The 18778-nt window shown below is 37.8% G+C and overlaps 1 protein-coding gene across 1 annotated transcript in view; it reads left to right on the forward strand.

The window, feature by feature from the left end:
* The window catches only part of LOC124263880 (ubiquitin carboxyl-terminal hydrolase 31-like), a 44228-nt gene continuing 25450 nt past the window's right edge, over positions 1-18778 (forward strand). The window contains 1 exon segment of the mRNA XM_046698607.1: positions 1-965. Within this exon segment, the coding sequence (XP_046554563.1) occupies positions 90-965 (876 nt within the window). The 5' untranslated portion in view covers positions 1-89.

An 18778-nucleotide genomic window follows, 5' to 3' on the forward strand; every position in this document is an offset into this window, starting at 1 on the left:
GTAAACATGGATGTCAAGCTAAGTCTACAGGTGGAAACATATCTCCGGTGAAAAGAGATTTTGTCCCTTTGTTTCTTCATTCTTTCACAATGTCTGAAACGATTCCAGGTGGAAGACAAAGAGCGTCATCTGAGGGAGATATTTTGGATGACGACGACGACGATGGTGTTTATAGCACAGGAGTAGGTGCCCCTTTGAACTCAGGCCACCGAAAGGTAAGCACAAGCGCACTGTTGACAACTGTTGACAGACGAAGTCAAAGAGAAGACTACTATTCCGATGTTCCCGAAGAAAGGCGAACCATAGGGCCATCAGAAAGGCGAAGTAAGTCGCGTAAGACATCTTTTAAATCAATAAAGAAACTAATGAATCGTGTAATGAAGAGTTCATCTTCTGCCAGCTCCATACACGAACAGGATCCGTCATCTCGTGTGACATGGACACCGACACTTAGACGTCGAAATGACAACTTTCATGATGCAACTGATCTTCGAGGATCCAGAAGAGGAAAGCACGAGAAGTCGGAATCAACATCAAGACCCCTCATCACCGACCCAAACTTCACAGGCCCGAAGTGGGAGAAGACGCCTGGAACAGTCGGCCTCAACAATCATGGGAACACTTGCTTTATGAATGCAATTTTACAGTGTTTAGGGAACACAGATTCATTTGTGGAATACTTTGTTGATGGTGTGGTTAAAGAGGATTTGAGAAATCTAAGAAATATCAGGAAAGGTGCCATCAAAGCAGATGTGACTGAGCATTTGGCAGTGCTTCTGAAATGTTTTTGGTCAAACCGATACAGTGCTGAAGTGTCCAGGGATTTTAAGTCTATCGTTGGGAAAGCTAATCATCAGTATGAAGGTAGCTCTCAGCATGATGCACAGGAGTTTTTGTTGTGGCTGCTGGACAGACTGCATGAAGACCTGAACTCCAACATTAAAAAGAAAAACAAACCACTGAAGGTAAATATTGAAAAGCAGGTTTCATTTGGTTTATGTTTAATAACATTTTGTTATGAACATGTGAGATGTCGCTGTAAAAAATGCATTTTGGCTCTATCCTATGGTGCCAGGGTATTTTACACACAAAATACTGTTGACATTTTCTTCTTTTTGTGTATGGGTTATGTTTAAGCTTTTATTTGACCTCATTTGATTAAAGACAGATGCAAATTATTTACTATCTAATAAGTAAACAAGTATGTATAGCTGAAAATTGTTAGTGTTTGTAATGACTGTTTCAGTAAACCATGTAATAAGTTTCATTTCAAAGACTATCCTATAGTCTCTGACTACCCAGTGTAGATTTCCTGGTTCATGGTGAGGCCCACCTTTCATAGCTGTTAAGCTAGGGTCGAAGGTCAGGTGATGGTCTCCTAACTCAGCATGTCCAGTGTCCTGCTGTCTGTCAATTGGTTGTCATCATGATCTTTCAGTTATCTCACAACTACATTATCATGAAATGATGCAGGTTCAGAGATGTGATTATGTATAGGGGGTGACAGATGATAGTAAATTTAGTTAATTGACAATAAGATATGTTAATGTTGATCCCTGTAATATAAGAAAACCATACAGAACATATACAGAATCAATAAGAAGTGTTTGATGGCCTTTAGCTGTCATGATTTATGGCTCAAGTATAATATATGGTAGTTACAATAAGTCATTTTATTACAATATCAAGGAAATATTCAATTTGCAATACAATACATTTACATAGGTTTAAAAATGCTGTGTAATCAAATTTTGAAGTGATGGGAATATTTGTTAAATGGTATAAACGGATAAGTGACATTAATTATCACTTCAGGCAGAGACAGAAATTAGCCCTGATAAAACTGTCGAATTAGGCATATAAATAATTGAAGGTAACCTGGAAAAGATAAATTTATGCTGACCCTAAGGGAACATACCTGTCCATGAAGTTTGATTGTTAGTCATGTTTTGACGGACGTCCCGGCTTCAAAATGGGTTGATAGATGAACACTGTCAATGGCAAACAGAAGTAAAGAGTATGCAAAGGAAAGTTGGAGTTTGTTCCATTATGCCCAAATATATTTATGATTATACACAATTTTAACTTATCTTCTAACATTGTTTCCAAACATGCCCAAAAATGACTTCTTTATATTTCAGCCAGTGACATCTTTAAACTTGTTAAATATAAGTCAGAATCTTTATGTTCAAACAGTGATCAATTTTGATCCCTAAAGACAAGGCAGCAAGTCTGTAGTGTTTTGTGGAAAGGCATATTGAAAGTTAATAAAGATAGTGAAAATTAAATCCAGGTAATCCACTCTTCATTTTGGATGAGTGGTTGATGCGACCAGATGAGATTTTGGAAAAAAACAAGTAATCCAAGAGTAATTGTTTTGGTACAGTCAAATCAGTGCTGAAGTAGGTAAATCTGACCCAAGAACAAATTAGTAGTAATTACAGACAAGTAAACAAACTTCAGTTCCAATCTCTGATGACATTTGTTTGTCATCGCCACCATTCAGCCTTATCCCTTTGTTTATTAAGTGAGAACTAAGCTCAACTGAAACATTATTTCATTCCGAGGAAATATCCTTGAGTGATATTATTTTGCGTGTGACTTCAGGCATGTTTGGATAGAGACCGATAGTGACACTGAATGTTTCATGTATTTCTCGTGTGTCAGTCAAATACCAGGTAAACTGTGTTGACATTTATGACAGCTTATGTTTGCCGAAGGTGATATATTTCACATAGCTTTCTTTTTACAAACGACTTAATTGAGGAACAGGCTCTGCATCAGTGGTGATGCTTTGAGATTAAAGGTTCCTGAACTTTGAAGAAGTTAATTGGCTGACAGCTCAGTTTCAAAGGCTTTTGGTGGCCTTGAACTTTAAACAAAATGTTGATGTCTGATTTTTTGTTTAAAATGTTTTGTTGGCCTTCACTTTGCCATTTTCTATCGTGAGTCCTGAATTTTGACCTGAGCCTGTACATGTAGAATAACCACAATAGTATCATCAATAATCATTCATGTAACATCAAGGAGGACATATTTGCCACACTGTCCAACACTGATATCATAATAGTGAATTTCTATCTATGTTTTGGAATTGACTGTGCTCAGAGCCACTGAGTGGTAGGTGAAAGATATTTTCTTTCAGACAGCAGATATATACTGGTCCCAATGTCATTTGAGTGTACATCTGCTTTGCATGCTGTCTGAGGTCAAATGGTAAAGCTTACACAAAAGTTTTATTAGCTTGAAGTAGTTTTGGGAATAACTCAATCCTCATGTCATCACTGTGACAAATAATCACTGGTAAAATTCTTATGTTGCATAATGGTGCGTAGCAAGCCATTTTTTGTGTGTAAGCTCGATAGGTTGCAAAGCTTTATATTTCGACAGTATTGAGGGCTTGCCCAGCTTTCATAGCAAAAATCATGTGTAAGCCCGGACTTTTTTATAATGGTAGCTGACCCGTGAAGATCCGGGGTAGAATAGGTCTTCAGCAACCCATGCGTGCCACAAAAGGCGACTATGCTTGTCGTAAGAGGCGACTAACAACAGGATCGGGTGGTCAGGCTCGCTGACTTGGTTGACACATGTCATCGGTTCCCAATTGCGCAGATCGATACTCATGCTGTTGATCACTGGATTGTCTGGTCCAGACTCGATTATTTACAGATTGCCGCCATATAGCTGGAATATTGCTGAGTGCGGCGTAAAACTAAACTCACTCACTCACTCACTATAATGTAGAGGTGTGATGAAACAAAAATTTCACGATACGATACGTATTGCGATATCATGGAACGATACGATTCGATACGATGCATATCACGATATGCTATCATTAGTTATTTTCTTTAAAAGTGTATTTTGATAACAAAAAGTATCTTGATTATCGATACTACAATATATCGTCACAGCTCTAGTATAATGGTAGCTACGTCCCTGGCATGAAGAAATTCCTCAGTGAGAATTATGTCATTGTTTAGTTTTACAGTGTTGCAAAACTGTTGTGACACAAATGCATTGTAAAGAAAATGAAGATTATCATTAGAAATTCTGATTAGGTCCATTGTTCTTGTTTTGGGGTTCACTGTCCAGGTATTGGTAGAATTAATCAACATTATTTGCGGTCATGAGCATTGATCAGAAGTTTGTGCAGTATGCTATTCCAGCTGAGCACTGACAGACATCAGACTTGAACACATGTTTCACATACAAAGGAGACATTCAAGCAAGGTCTAAAAACACATCAGTGCTTCTCGAAACAAAAAACCATCATTTAAACAATTCTGATGTTTACGTCATATGTTTATGTTTTAGAAAGGCTCAACAATACGATTCATTGTTTAGAAGATTTGTACGTTTTTGAAATATGGTAAATTAAGTTCACAGATATTTAAATGTCTAATGGTATCAAGTGTGTACCACAGTAAAACATCTCTTAATTGTTTGAGGAATTTGTGAAGTTAGTTCTCAAGACGTTACATGTCAGAGTGACCTACATTCTGAATGTGCTTATCATGCTTATGAAGTTATATGCCAAATAATTTATCTTGATGACCTTCTGTTCCCAAGTATGAATACATGGCTTGATTTAAGGAACCAGATGTAACTTGCACCAGGTACATGTTGACTTGAAAACAGGGTAGCTACACCAGACAAAAACAGGCTGCATACTGATCACTTGAATTTATCAAAGGTTTAACATAGGCGGGAGTTCTGCCAGAATCAGATACATTTGTGACTTTTTGCAGGAAACGTGCATGTTATCTTAAAGTGTCCACATGTCAAGCAAAATAAAGCATAACAAATTAAACATGACACAGAGATTAGTGATATAGTAAGGTAAATACAGCTTCGAGATATTGTGTTCAAAGATCAATATTCTGCGAACAAGTAATAGGGGTTAGACAGACACAAAATGGAATGGTTATCTTCTACACTTGGTGCATGTAGACATAAATATCAGGTTGCATTTTTCAACAGTAAGTTACACTAGTGCATGTTTTATAAAGCCAAATCATGCCCTGGAATATTTGACTGCCCTAGTCAAATGAGGCATCCCAAGTAACAAAAAACAATATAATAGAACAATTAATAGAGGTTTAAAGTACATAAAATGTGTCATTAAGTTTGGGCTGTGTACAAATTTCATGAAGCGTTCAGAAAACAGTGTAGTGTCATGGCAGGGTGAGTAGTTACCCAATCTAGTCTTTTCTGCTTTCTACCTGTATTTCTTTACAGATGTTTATCTACAGATCGAATGCAGGTATCATATGTACATGAATTCTACTGCAGTGAATAATGTGCAAATGCCATAGGTCTTATATATACTGAGCCATGTATAATGCTATTGTCAGCTTAGGCGACATCTTGCACACATGGTAAAGAACAAAAATTAGAAACCTCTTGAAACAGCTGAATTATTTCTGAAAAAGGTCTACGGTTCTGTGCATGCGTTAAAAAATACCGGACAGATCCAAAGGAGTTAAACTACATGTAGAACACAAAGAAAACTATCTGTAACCTATGTGGTGATACCACATGAGTTAATACTTAATGGTTCAGAATTTTTCTGGAGCCCTGTCCCTTTTTTCAAATGGTTGCCCTGACAACTCTTTTTATCTTTTTGGATAACATCACATGACTTTTAAGAAAACAGTTTTTGAGAAAGAAAGTTAATTATGTATGAATTTCGATCATTATTATAATGACTATTTAAGTAACACAGGAACGTATTGTTGTGGACGGAAACAAGAAGTGGAACTGTTGTGGAGAAGCCATCTGGTTGTATCCTGCTATGCCTAGTATTGCATACCTTGTGTTTGACAGGTGTGTTTGTTTGGGGGAGGTCGCGCTGGTTCATTGAGAGCTGCACATCTACACACTGAAACCAAACAAACTAATTTCTTGAGCAAACCTCACCTTGCTATTATCTAAACATTGATCAAGGCTGATACACTTTCAGGTCATTTTGTCAAGTCACAGGTCATGAAAAACCAACACAAGCGACAGGGCTCCTGATGTGGTCTTGTGCTGGAGCTGTTTGATGGCTTTTTGGCATATACTTTCGAAAACTCATTCTTGTGTTGCTCTGTGTGAATATAACTCAGAGATTCTTTCTGACCAGGTTCATTCACTTGAACACCATGACCATTGCAGTCAGCAGGATCCCAAAATTTTAGATTACCTTGATTGTAAACATAAGCATCTTTGGACTATCCTTGTTATTGCTCAAGTTTGTACTGGTTTCACGTTTATAAAATCTTGAATTACCCTCTTTTTTCTTTGCCATTAAGTATCTACTAAAATGTTGTCAGTTGAATTGAATATATTTTGCTCCCTTGGGTCCTCTCTACTCATTTTTTTATGCCAATAAGCATACATTTTAAAACAAAAACATCTTACAGGCTACTTCTAAGTTGTATCTATTTGTGTTCAGTCCCAAGTGTGTAATATATCGCATAAAAACACCAGTGATATCCATGTCTAACAATAGAGAGACACATTACGTCTTTGGCATTATCCATTGCAGTAGTTCATGCATGTTTGATGCCTACATTCAATCAGTACACAAAGATTTGTAAAGAAGTATGTATTGTAAAGAAGTATGTATTGTAAAGAAGTACGTATTGAACAGGATAAGGATGAGGTTACACAGTAATGTTTTTATGCTGTTTTTTAAAAAACTTTTCATGCACTTAGGGTAATTTTTAATTTTCATGTGTATTTTTTACACATCTTAATCCTGTCTGGAGTGCTAAAGGTTCATTTTTGTCCAAAGAAGATAACTTTTCATTCTTACCATCACTAGCCATCTAGACATCCTCCTGCATCAAGCCAACCTGGTATATAACCTGGTATAAAACAACATTCTTTCTGATTACATTTAAACAATGTTGAGGGGCGGTTGGGTAGCCTAGTGGTTAAAGCGTTGACTTGTCACGCCGAAGACCCGGGTTCGAATCCCCACATGAGTACAATGTGTGAAGCCCATTTCTGGTGTCCCCCGCAGTGATGTTGCTGGAATATTGCTAAAAGCGGTGTAATTCCAAACTCACTCAGTCAGTCAGTTAAACAATGTTGTAAAATGAAGACATTCCATTTTGAAACCTTGGCTATCGTCAGGACAAGGTACTTAAATTGGCAATTATTCCTGTGTATTTCGACATAATGGTGAGACAAGACGGCAGGGCAGTTTAACCTAGTTTTGTTTGTCCCTTGGCCCCAAGAAGAAGTGTTAAGTGCGGTTAATTGTTTCATGATTCCAGCCATGCTCGCACATCCAACAGGTACCGAGCTAATGGCAAACATTGTAAATAGAGTGTGGACCTCATCCTATCACACTGCGTGACAAATGTGACCGTGAGGTGACCGAGCAAGCCTGTTAGCATATTTACACACCTCCTCGGACCTGTGTTATTGATAGGAATTGTCACCTGTACTATTTACTGCTATTTATGGAAATGGCCACAAAGACCGCTTGACCACAACATGACCAATATGGAGTCTTGTATCTGCCTCTCTTCATAATCCAGCCTTTGCTTTTGTCAGCTGGCTACAAATGCCTGTCTAGTGGCTTAGTCTCTAAGCTTTGCTCCCATATTGAATTGAATATTATGGTCCTCGAAGTTTGTAACTGTTAAAAATTCAGAACATGTCTGTGGCATGTGAAAAGGGTTTAAGAAGCTGGAGTGTTTTCAGTGAGTGTTGATGACCTAGTTGTTATAACCTGGGGCTGTCTTCGACACACAAACTTTAGATAAATATGATTTATTGTTCAGGTGTGTGATTTGTAGTTCGCTATAGCAGCTTGATTCACAATAGGCCAAAGAAATTGATCTGAATTGTCAAATGCCATACAGGAGGTAAAACTAATTTCATGACTTCACAACGCGTTTGTTTGTTAAGGAATTAGGCTATGAAACAGGTGTCTAGTGAGTGGCTTAAACTGAAGAGGTCAGGCATGTTTTTTGTGAAGTATTATGTGCGGGTTCTATCAGTGGAAATTGTATTGTGTTCCCAATATGTTTTGGCCCTGACATCTCAGATAAAATATTGGCGGTAGAAACTTGTCATAAATTATTATGAGGCCTTCCTCCGAGGGTAGTTAGGAACTGAGCAAGTTTCATGGAGCAAGGTATCCATGTTAGTATCCTTGATCCAGCTGTATTACATATCCGTCCTGTTACCATAAATACCCATGACCATAGTCTGGTTTTAGAAGGGTGTCACAATCTTATCTCTTATTACAAACTTTGGACAGTATCTGTAGTGTTCTTGAGTGTAATTTGATAGAATGTCTGTTTTTAACACAGTGTTATTCAAGTCACACTTGAAACAAACTGTGATGGCAAATGGGTTCAGCCTATTATAATAGAATGTAAAATGCACTAGGGTCCTATTCCATCCAGTCTGAATGTGGCTTGATGCAGTGAAGGCACGTGCCCAAACTACTCCACCCTGTGTTAAATGTATACTTTGGAGGACTTGACATATTTTCTTTTATCAATAGTTGCCTGTATGTAGTCATTATTGTGGCCAGTGATGGAAAGAGATGAGTCATTTTTCCTGAATTTTATTTTGTGTGCGTCTCGTGATCAACAAAGTTTTCCTGCTATGGTGTATTGTATTGTATTGTTTTTTAATGCCATACTCAGCAATATTCAGGCTGTATGATTGCAGTCTGTAAGTAATTGAGTCTGGATCAGTCAATCCAGTGATTCAAATCATGAACATCGATGTACGCTGCTGGGATACAATGATATGCATCAACCGTGTCACCAAACTTGACCACCTGATCTCGTTAGTCACCTGTAGTGACAATCATGGAGTCTGTTGTGTTGTAATATGCTTGTTATGAAGATTTTGGTGTAGATGTTGGTGCTGTAACTGATAATACCTTTTGTATTTGTTTCTTATACAATCTGTCTGAGGTGTCAGAAATAGATCGAGGCTCAGTCAAAGGGGATCTCAGCCCTAAGGGTAAAGTAACTCCCATACTTAAACATTGAGTTACGATAGTCATAGCGCTAAGATTGCTTTGGGCCCTGGATTATCTTGTCATGCAGTCAGTTGTCAATAGTGGATCAGACCTATTTTGTAATGTTGTAAGGAGTCCAGGCTTGTGGAGGTTTGTTGTCTTTCAGAAATGGAAATAGATTTGAGCTAGTTTCAAATGATACCTTCATGTTCTCAATCACCAAACTAACATGGCTTGTGTAGTTTTCAACATGCTAGATTAGAAACTAGCTTCAGTAAGTTTTCCTAATGTTTAAGGCATCATCATGGATAATAGTATTAAAACCACTTTCTAAAAATGTTGTTTTTAAAGCCAGTGGTCTTTCCCAGGTTATTGTATTTCCCTGGTTGACGTGATGTAGATAACACAATATTTTCTGAGCAATACTACTTCCTATGCTCTAACTTTAGATTTGTGTGTTTCAAATTTACCATAGTCACAAGGAAGAAAGAAAATTTATGATACCAGCCATTTTCAAACTGAATGTGTTCCAGCCAACACAGTAACACTTTCATTCAGGAATCACATTTCCTTTATTCTTCCTAAATATGTTTCCTGTGTTTATAAAATTAGACCATTGTTATGATTATTTAAACAAAGCACAGTTTATCCCAATATTAATGGTGCATGGAATATTAATCAAAATAAAAATGCATCTACAGGGAAGGGACATGTTATGTCAGCAATCGTTTGAATATTCATTAACAGTTTGTCAATCGTTTATTATGGTAGCAAATACGTACAGTCAAACATGAGATAAGTCTCACTCCCTACCTGTATGCCAAGAAAGATATAAAGAACATAACACGATTAGAGGAAACATGAGTAGCTAAGACCAAATATATTTGAGGACAGTTAAATACTTCTTGCACCTACAGCGTGTTATGCCATCAGTGCACAGAACATGTCATGTAGACTGTTGTCGCTGCAAGACTAATCTAAGTATGGTTATTGAGCTTTTTTGAAACAATTGTTCTATTGTGCTGTGTTTAGGTGTATATATTTCACTGTCATCACCAAAATATATTCACTGTAAGTAACCTTTTCTTTCCTAAACATGTCCAAGGTTTGTGGTTAACGTCAAATACTGTTGATATACTAACCATCATGTCCCCCAAATAAAAGTATAGACATCATCAAAATACAGAAAGCCTATGAATACACAATGCCATGTAGGAAGTGATCAAATATGATCACATATGTTATATTTGGGATTACAATTTCTCAGGAAAGTACAGATTATAATACTCTTGTTGGGTATTATCCCATTTGGGATTCGAACCCACACCCTCAGAGTCAGGCCCCTAATTGCCAGCACACAGTCAGAGGCCTAGACCGTTGAGCCACCACGGCAACTACAGAAAACCTAGTTCAAAATTAGATGATTGCTGAAACTGGAGAGTGACGTCACTGCTTTTGCATCATTGACAGAGGATTTAATTCACACATGATAGGAAGAACGCTACATGTAGACAGTGATGATAAGTGTCACTTACTGTTGGCCGTGACCTTCAATTCAATTCAGGAGTTGTACATGGATGTTAGAAAAAACTGGGCCTGCTGCACTGGTCTTGATAAGCAGAGATGGGTCACAATTTGTGTCCTGTGTTTTGTAAACATGTTGACACAAGGCGATGCAGTGTTTTTGCTAAACATGTTGTAGCCACATGCCCAAACAAAATGTTGACTCTGAAATTAGAACCTCCTTAATATGAAAAGCTCCCACTGCATACTCAAGGAGGCTGAAATTTTGCTTCCTTGGTATGAAATTCATGGTGATATGGCTGTTTAGATTTGCTGTTTACAGAGATGAAGTGTAGAAGATGTTTGCAGTGGGTAAAAGTTAAATCCTCGTCATCATCATGATCATGTTGTTTTGATGAGAGAGCTTTGGATGGTCAAGACACTTGGGATGAAGCAGCTACTTGTTGGGGATGAAGTGACTACTTGTTAGGATCATTTAGAAGGAAACCAGACTTAGTTGCCGATAACTATTTAGTGCTTTCCGATTGTATGTACACAGGGGATCATTGCAATGTTTTCTGTACAAGGTTGATGCTTTCAGTCTTTTGATTGGCATAGTATCTATTGTATCTTTTCTTGTTCCAAAATCCAGTGATTAGAAACAAGGTATAGCCATTTCTTCTATGCTGCCGTGATATTGCTGGAATATTGCTAAAAGTGGGGTAATAGTAACTCACGTACTCAGTTCTTGAATGAGCCAGTTGTAAAGTGTTTTCATTTTGGCCAGAATATTTTTAATTCAGTAGAAATCTAAGGGATTAGACTACTTTTATAATAACAATTTTGTGATATATTTCAAAGTCCTGTTGTCTTTAAAGAATATGTATGGCTCTAATTTTGTGCGTCTGCTCAGGAAACAACATTGACAGGTTGGAAAGATGAGATATGTTAAAAAACAGCCGTGGAGAAAATGAGTTCTATCTAATCTGTGTAATTTTTTACCTGTACGTTGCCAGGTTGCTAGTTCAGCTATGTAAGAAAATCTGGTGATTATTTAATCATATCAACAGTTGATTGATTTGGCCAGGAAAAATGTTCATCCATCATGTAGGACGCCTAATTAGTGTTTTATTACTGTCTGGAGTATGACTAGGGTGACATCCAGATCGGGTGCGTTTGTAGTTAACCGACAGAAAATGATACAAAAAATGGATAGCAGCCATAAATGTCTACATCAAAGATTCATACAATCACCAAACAAGGCGGCTGCTGATATGAGAGGACGGTATAAGGCTCGCTGGGTTTGTGTGTTTGGGAACATTTTTCTCGCAATACAAGTGCATATTGTGGAAGATATCTCTTTTGAGGCACTCATTATTATGATGCATAAAAGAAAATATTGAAAAAAATGTATAATGACTGAGACCTTTATCAACATCTCACCTGCTAGAAAATTGATATTTGTTTCTAGGAATGCAAGTGAACCAGTGAAAATATGTTTTTCTGCACTCAGTAATAGGAAGATTGGATATGGGTAAACTATAAAAGAACAAGATTTTTAATACACCAGAAGGATACCTTTGGTATGTTCCTCACAGTGAAGTCGGGGCAGTGGGGTAGCCTAGTGGTTAAAGCGTGCGCTTGTCACGCTGAAGACCCGGGTTCGATTCCCCACATGGATTCAATGTGTGAAGCCCATTTCTCGTGTCACCTGCCGTGATATTGCTGGAATATTGCTAAAAGTGACGTAAAACTAAACTCACTCATAGTGAAGTCAGGAGATACATGTAGTCAGTTTAGTCTGTTAGACATACATATAGTGTAGAAACTTTCATGATTTGATATGAAATAACTTGGTTATCATGATGCATATTTTATAAAATGATGGTTGGTGAAATTGTACTGCTTGTAATGAAAACAGGATGAACTTCATTTTGTTGGATGTCTGAGGGGAAACTCTTTCACCTGTCATGTACGAACTCTTTTATGACTCATGGAACATTGTCAACAACATAATAACTGCTCTCGTGAATCTGAAACACAATACTTTCCCTGTAGGTTGTGTTGACACAGATATTTTTGCTGGCTTGTAAAACATGTTCAAAACTGTCCCATGTGATTTTAAAGCTTTGAGATCTCTCGGTGATAACTAGCCCAACTAATTTCTCCCCTGTCCTCATTTCTTGAATCAAGTATTTAATTATACAGTATTTACATATATGTCTGTTGTTTTCACAAGGATCTTAATACAGTTTTTTAAGTAACAATGTGTTTGTCGTATTTTGTCACATCAAAAAATCCGTGCAAAATGGAATTGGAGATTGTACTGTATTGTGATCTATTTATAAAGTTTAGATGTTGTTGTGGGGGTGATGTAAGCACATGAGTCAGATATTGGCAAGTTCAATATATTTTGACATGCCATAGATGATGTATTGTGTTTGATACAGACCATTGACGTTTCCATAGAACGTAAAGCATCACTGCTCCATAATGTAAACATTGTGCCAGACATACTTCTCTTTGTCTCACAAGTACGCTGTAAACTCACTGCTTCAGTGCTTTGTAGGCACTGCATGATATTTGAGGCTTATACAGTTGATGTTATTTCCTTTGTGTACATATCAATCTGCTATTGGAGATTGGATAGCTTGTGTTGAGTAGGGATAGATTGTATAAAGTATTTTCTGTTGTGTAGAATGTGGATCTGTTCTGTAGAGTGTGGATATATTGTAAAGAGTATGGATAGATTGTGTTGAGTATGGATATGTTGTATAGAGTATGGATAGGTTATATAGAAATGGATAGGTTATTTAGAGTATTTAGAGTAACCTTGGGTGGCTCTAAATAAGAGTATGGATGGTTGTGAATAGTATGGATCTGTTGTGTAGAGTGTGGATTGGTTATTTAGAATATGGAGAGGCTGTATAGAGTATGGATCTGTTGTATTGCATGTTGACATGTTGTGGAGAGTGGATTGGTTATTTAGAATATGGATAGGCTGTATAGAGTATGGATCTGTTGTATTGCATGTGGACAGGTTGTGGGGAGTGTGGATTGGTTATTTAGAGAATGGATCTGTTATGTAGAGTATGGGTAGGTTGTGTAGAGTATGGATTGGATATTTAGAATATGGATCTGTTGCATAGAGTATGGATCTGTTCTATTGCATGTGGACAGGTTGTGTAGACTATGGATTGGTTATTCAGTGTCTGGATAGGTTTGCAGAGTACAGATCTCTTGTTTGGAGTGTTTCTGTGATATAGTGTAAGGATGTATCATAGGTAGTGTTGTTGGGACTGTTCTCATTATTTTCAACACAACTTTAACATTGATTATATTCAGCACACCATTACTGAAATGATCGATGTTGTATGGGAGCAAACTCATTCCCTATTTAAAAAAACGCTTACATTGTCCAACATCATGTTTCATCATCCTGCCCGCCACAATTATGTTATTTCAAAAAGGTATTACAAATTAAATTAAGTGGCTTTCAATATGGAGAGGTTTCAAAAAGGTTTTATCTTAAGCACAGTAAACATTAACATGCATCTGCAAGTTGAAGACTAGTTAAATGTTAAAGGGAAGGACTAATGACAGTTTTGTTGCATGTCAGTTTTGTGGATTTATGAAAATAAACATTCATTTCAGACGACTAATGATAAAGGTTAAATATGCTTAGATTATGTTCTATTCCTTAATATACTGATGTTCCCTTTTCGAAGGAATGTTGCCTGTGGTACATGGTGGTGAAAAGTAGGCTTCCATCTTGTGTATTAACAATTCCTGGAAACTCTCAAGTGCATTCGTTTTGTTGAATCTAGAGTGACCAATTTGAAAGTAAATGAGATTCCTTAGTCTTATTTTTGTTTTTGGTGTACTCATCTGATCAGAAACATTTTGACTCTATGCAGGAAATGTGACATCTACTGTTTAAAATTTGATTGTATTTCACATCAGAACAGAAATCAAATAAATTGTATGTGATGTGTCAGTGGAATAAGTTAAATGCATTGTAATATCCATACTTGTCTTCCTTGCAGTGGAGGGGCGGTGGGGTAGCCTAGTGGTTAAAGCGTTGGCTCGTCACGCCGAAGACCCGTGTTCGATTGCCCACATGGGCACAATGTGTTAAGCCCATTTCTGGTGTCCCCCGCCGTGATATTGCTGGAATATTGCTGAAAGCGGCATGAAACTAAGCTCGCTCAGTCAGTCAGTCAGTCAGTCCTTGCAGTGGATATCATTTGCATTTGTTTAATGTGTATCGTAGGACAGAATAGTCTGCATTAAGGAACACCCTGAACTGTTTGTCTGCTAAGGCTTGTGATGACATCAGGTTCAACCATTGATGTGCTTACTGAATCATGGGTGGCTCAGTGGTTGAAGCATCAGCACTTCATGCCAAACACTAGGTAAGGTCATTAAACCCTTTGGTGTACCCTATGTGATATGGCTTGACTATATGAGCATAAAACATTCCTTCCTATCCTTTTACTGATGCAGAATTCTTTTGTTTGTCTTTTTTATTCCAGAAATATATGTATAGGTTCCATACCAGGCCGTGTATCTAGCCAATTTGATTATGCGTGGCCATACTTTTTATGACAACCCTCAAAATGGACTTGGAAGTCCTTTGGTTTTATATATTTGAGTTGTAAAGACTCATGGAGGTGCATCAGGTTCTATAATGTATTATTAATGGCTTTGAATGCTGATGCTGACAGACCAGATGACCTTGACTTGTGGGTCAAAGGTGATGAACTGAGAGTGATGGGAACTACACCCAGGTCATGAAATGACAGGGTAATCACTTATGTGGATTTGAAATACTCCAGATAACCCCAGTTGACCATGGTCATTTTGAGGTTACCTGTAATGGAGTCATCCATCTGGTTCACTGACAACCTGCTGCTTCCCTGTATGCATACTCTCCAACAACTTGTATGAACATGTGGATAACTAGAATTGTTTAACATAAATATTTTCACATGACTGATGAAGCTGATAATTGCTTATACCAGTTTGGTCAAGAATATAATTCCCTACAAGCTTGATTTGTTTGTTCTAATACACCACACTCAGCAATATTCTAGCTATGTGATGGTGGGCTGTAATCAATCTTGACCAAACAAGGAAGTGATGAACAGCATGAGCATCAATCTACGCAACTGGGATACGATAACGTGTGTCAACCAAGTCAGCGAGTCTGAACATGTGATCCCGTTAGTCGCCTCTGACCACAAGGGGACGGTGGGGTAGCCTACTGGTTAAAGCGTTCGCTCATCACGCCGAAGACATGGGTTCGATTTCCTGCAAAGGTTCAATGTGAAAAGCCCATTTCTGGTGTCCCCTGCCGTGATATTGCTGGAATATTGCTAAAAGCGGGGTAAACTTATACTCAATCACTCCTACGACAAGCATAGGTTACTGAAGTCCGGTTCTACAAGTTTGATTAGTGTTGATTTGTAGGGACACCTTCTTGTCAACTGTTGTTGTGTCTAGACTGCTAGCCAGACACTACCTATTATGTTGAGAACAAATAAAAATCCAGTGATAGAAGTCTTCTTTGATGATAAGCAATTGAGGGCTGTAATTCTGAACCAGTTCTCAATGCTTATGTTGTAACAAATTAAAAATGAATAAAATGGACAGAAAATGTGACAGTTAACATGTTTGTAATGTCATTCAAGCAGGGCCAGCTGCAAATTAGTTGCTAGCACAAGCCCATGAATTGTCCTGGAAATTAAAGTCATTAGCATGTGTACAGACAATGTCTTTAGAGAAATTTAGTGAGCAAAATACTGAAAATGATTCCTTCAGTGGTGCCCTTAACATATGGTCTTACAATTAACATAATTTTGGTAAACTTGTTTGTGTCATTCCTCTTTAAGTTTCCTCTGATGCACTCAATATAATATTGAAATGAAACTAATGATGTTATGCCTGGTCCTTAACAATCTCTCTTACATATGATTTCCTTGACTAGCTTACAAAGGCCGATAGCAGTTTCAGTTGAGATCATTCATGTTCTGAAGACTGGAGGTGTTTTTCCCAGGCCTATTACAGTCATTTCTCTCATAGACTGTGAAAACGTTCATCTTGTGACCCCAGGTATTGTCACACTGCTTTTGTTGTAAACTTGAGGGCGTAGTTGGCTGGCACTTGTGTCACCGTGGTTACTACAAACTGTTAACCCTCTTCATCCTCACCTTACAGGACTGATGCAGTATTACCTATAATTGAAAGGGGGTGATACGGTTGTTTTCAGCACCTGTAAATGTCATACAGAAGGATTGTTCTCAGATGGGTCATGGCCAACTTGGTGCCTGTATGTGACTGAATCTGATTTCACAGTGACAGGAATCAAGAGGGATCAAGGGATCATCTGCAGAAGCATTAAATTCTAGACAGCTGAACATGACTTTCTTCACATGAGATTGTTTCAGAGAACTCTCATTGTTTATTTAGAATACTGTTTATTGAACGTTACTAGTTGGTGAGTGAGTATAGTTTTATGCTCTTTGAGCAATATTCCAGCAATAACACAGTAGGGGACACCAGAAATGGGCTTCACACATGCAACCGATGTGATGAAATCGAACCTGGGTCTTCGGGGTGACGAGCGAACGCTTTAACCACTAGGCTACCCTACCGCCCCTGAACATTTATAAACATTCAGGATATGACAATAGTTTCCTTGTAGGCAGAGTATAAATTGATGTTACTTGTTGCTGTTGTAAATTTTACACACCATAGATCATGTCCCACCTGTCATTCATTAAACTAGACAATGTTTCCACTATCCTTATTGCAAGTCTCTGTTGCACCATAGGAGGTACGGTTGTTGTATCAGTTGTTAACATGGCTATAAGGACCCAACCCTGTGTGGTAATATTGTGATATGATTGATATATAGTACCAATATGTTAAATATGATGCCACAGAATTGATATTTACTTTAAGATTAGAGGAGACACACCTGTGTAGCATACCAGACAAGATATTACGCCATTTATAATGACAGCTTTAAAAAAGTTCCTATCTCTGTAATAAACATACTTTGAATAGCTGGCAAACTGCCACAGGCTACGAAACTATTTGAGGTGTAACCTTTGTAACATATATCTAACACAACTTCCTTAACCGTTGGAATGTTTTGTACACTGTCCCACCCTTGACAGTTTTGAAAGTAAGACAAGTATATTACCACAGGTACGGCGCAGTGGCTGTGACATTGAGTGGAGGACTTTGTTCGATACATTGTGATAGTAAACATACTGGGTCAAGTGCACACATGTGTACAATACTTACTACGCTTAAACTGTTGATATTGATAAATATTTTGAAATGGTTTGCTATGCTGCCAAACCTTTTGGTATTTCTGAAGACAAATCTGGGTCATCAAAAGGATCTGGTGTATCAAATTTGAGTTAAATATTGAAATGATCATGGGAGAAACTCTAACTACCAGGACTGTATGGTGAATATTGTTATCTGTTCCACAGTGCACAAGTTGGATAATCTAATAAAGGCTGACATTTACATGGTATCGCTGACAGAGAGACAGGTCCTAATTTGTCACAAGGAAATAGTTTGACAATTTAAATGAGACTAAGACAGAGATTGATTTCAAGAGGTGATCTGTCATTAAAACTGGTTAGTTTTCTGGAAATTTATTAAACACTGTTTACTACCTTAAGCAGCCACAAGGTGACTCAGTGGTCAGAACATTGCTGCTATGAAAACTGTGTGGATAAATACCTGGGTTAGGTATGTCTGATAAAACATGCCAGTCACGAGATAGGGCTGACTCACTGGGGTGCAGCGCATTGTTCTTGTCTTGTTCTGGAGGTGATGGATTGTCTCCTCTTGACTGTTATTTCCACTTGAAATAAATTCAAGACATATCAATCCCTTGGTCACAAGATAACCAGAGAGACTTGAAATGAATCTACTCTCTAAAACACTCATATGCTCATAAAATTAATCCAGTGTTGCAAGTTTTGCTTGATATTAATATTAATTTGCATGTCAGTGAACTAAAGCATAAACATGTCTGTGGACTGACTGGCCACAGGGTCCATGGTATCCAGTGATGTCAGATCCTCCTGATAATGGCCACAGGAGCAGCAGCAACAGCAACAGCTTGGTGTACCCATGTAGATGTAGTCTGTCTCACAGTCCCTGAACCACATTATTTTCCCCACTGCCAAGCTCTCTCTCTGCAGTGCTAAAGCCCTAAATAAAGCAAGTCTAGATTTCTTCAGGTTCAGGCCTCTAAATCTCTGGTCT

This window comes from Haliotis rubra, unplaced genomic scaffold (genome assembly GCF_003918875.1).
Source record: "Haliotis rubra isolate DU_JTF1 unplaced genomic scaffold, ASM391887v1 Scf9, whole genome shotgun sequence".
In the NCBI taxonomy this organism is placed as follows: Eukaryota; Metazoa; Mollusca; class Gastropoda; order Lepetellida; family Haliotidae; genus Haliotis; species Haliotis rubra.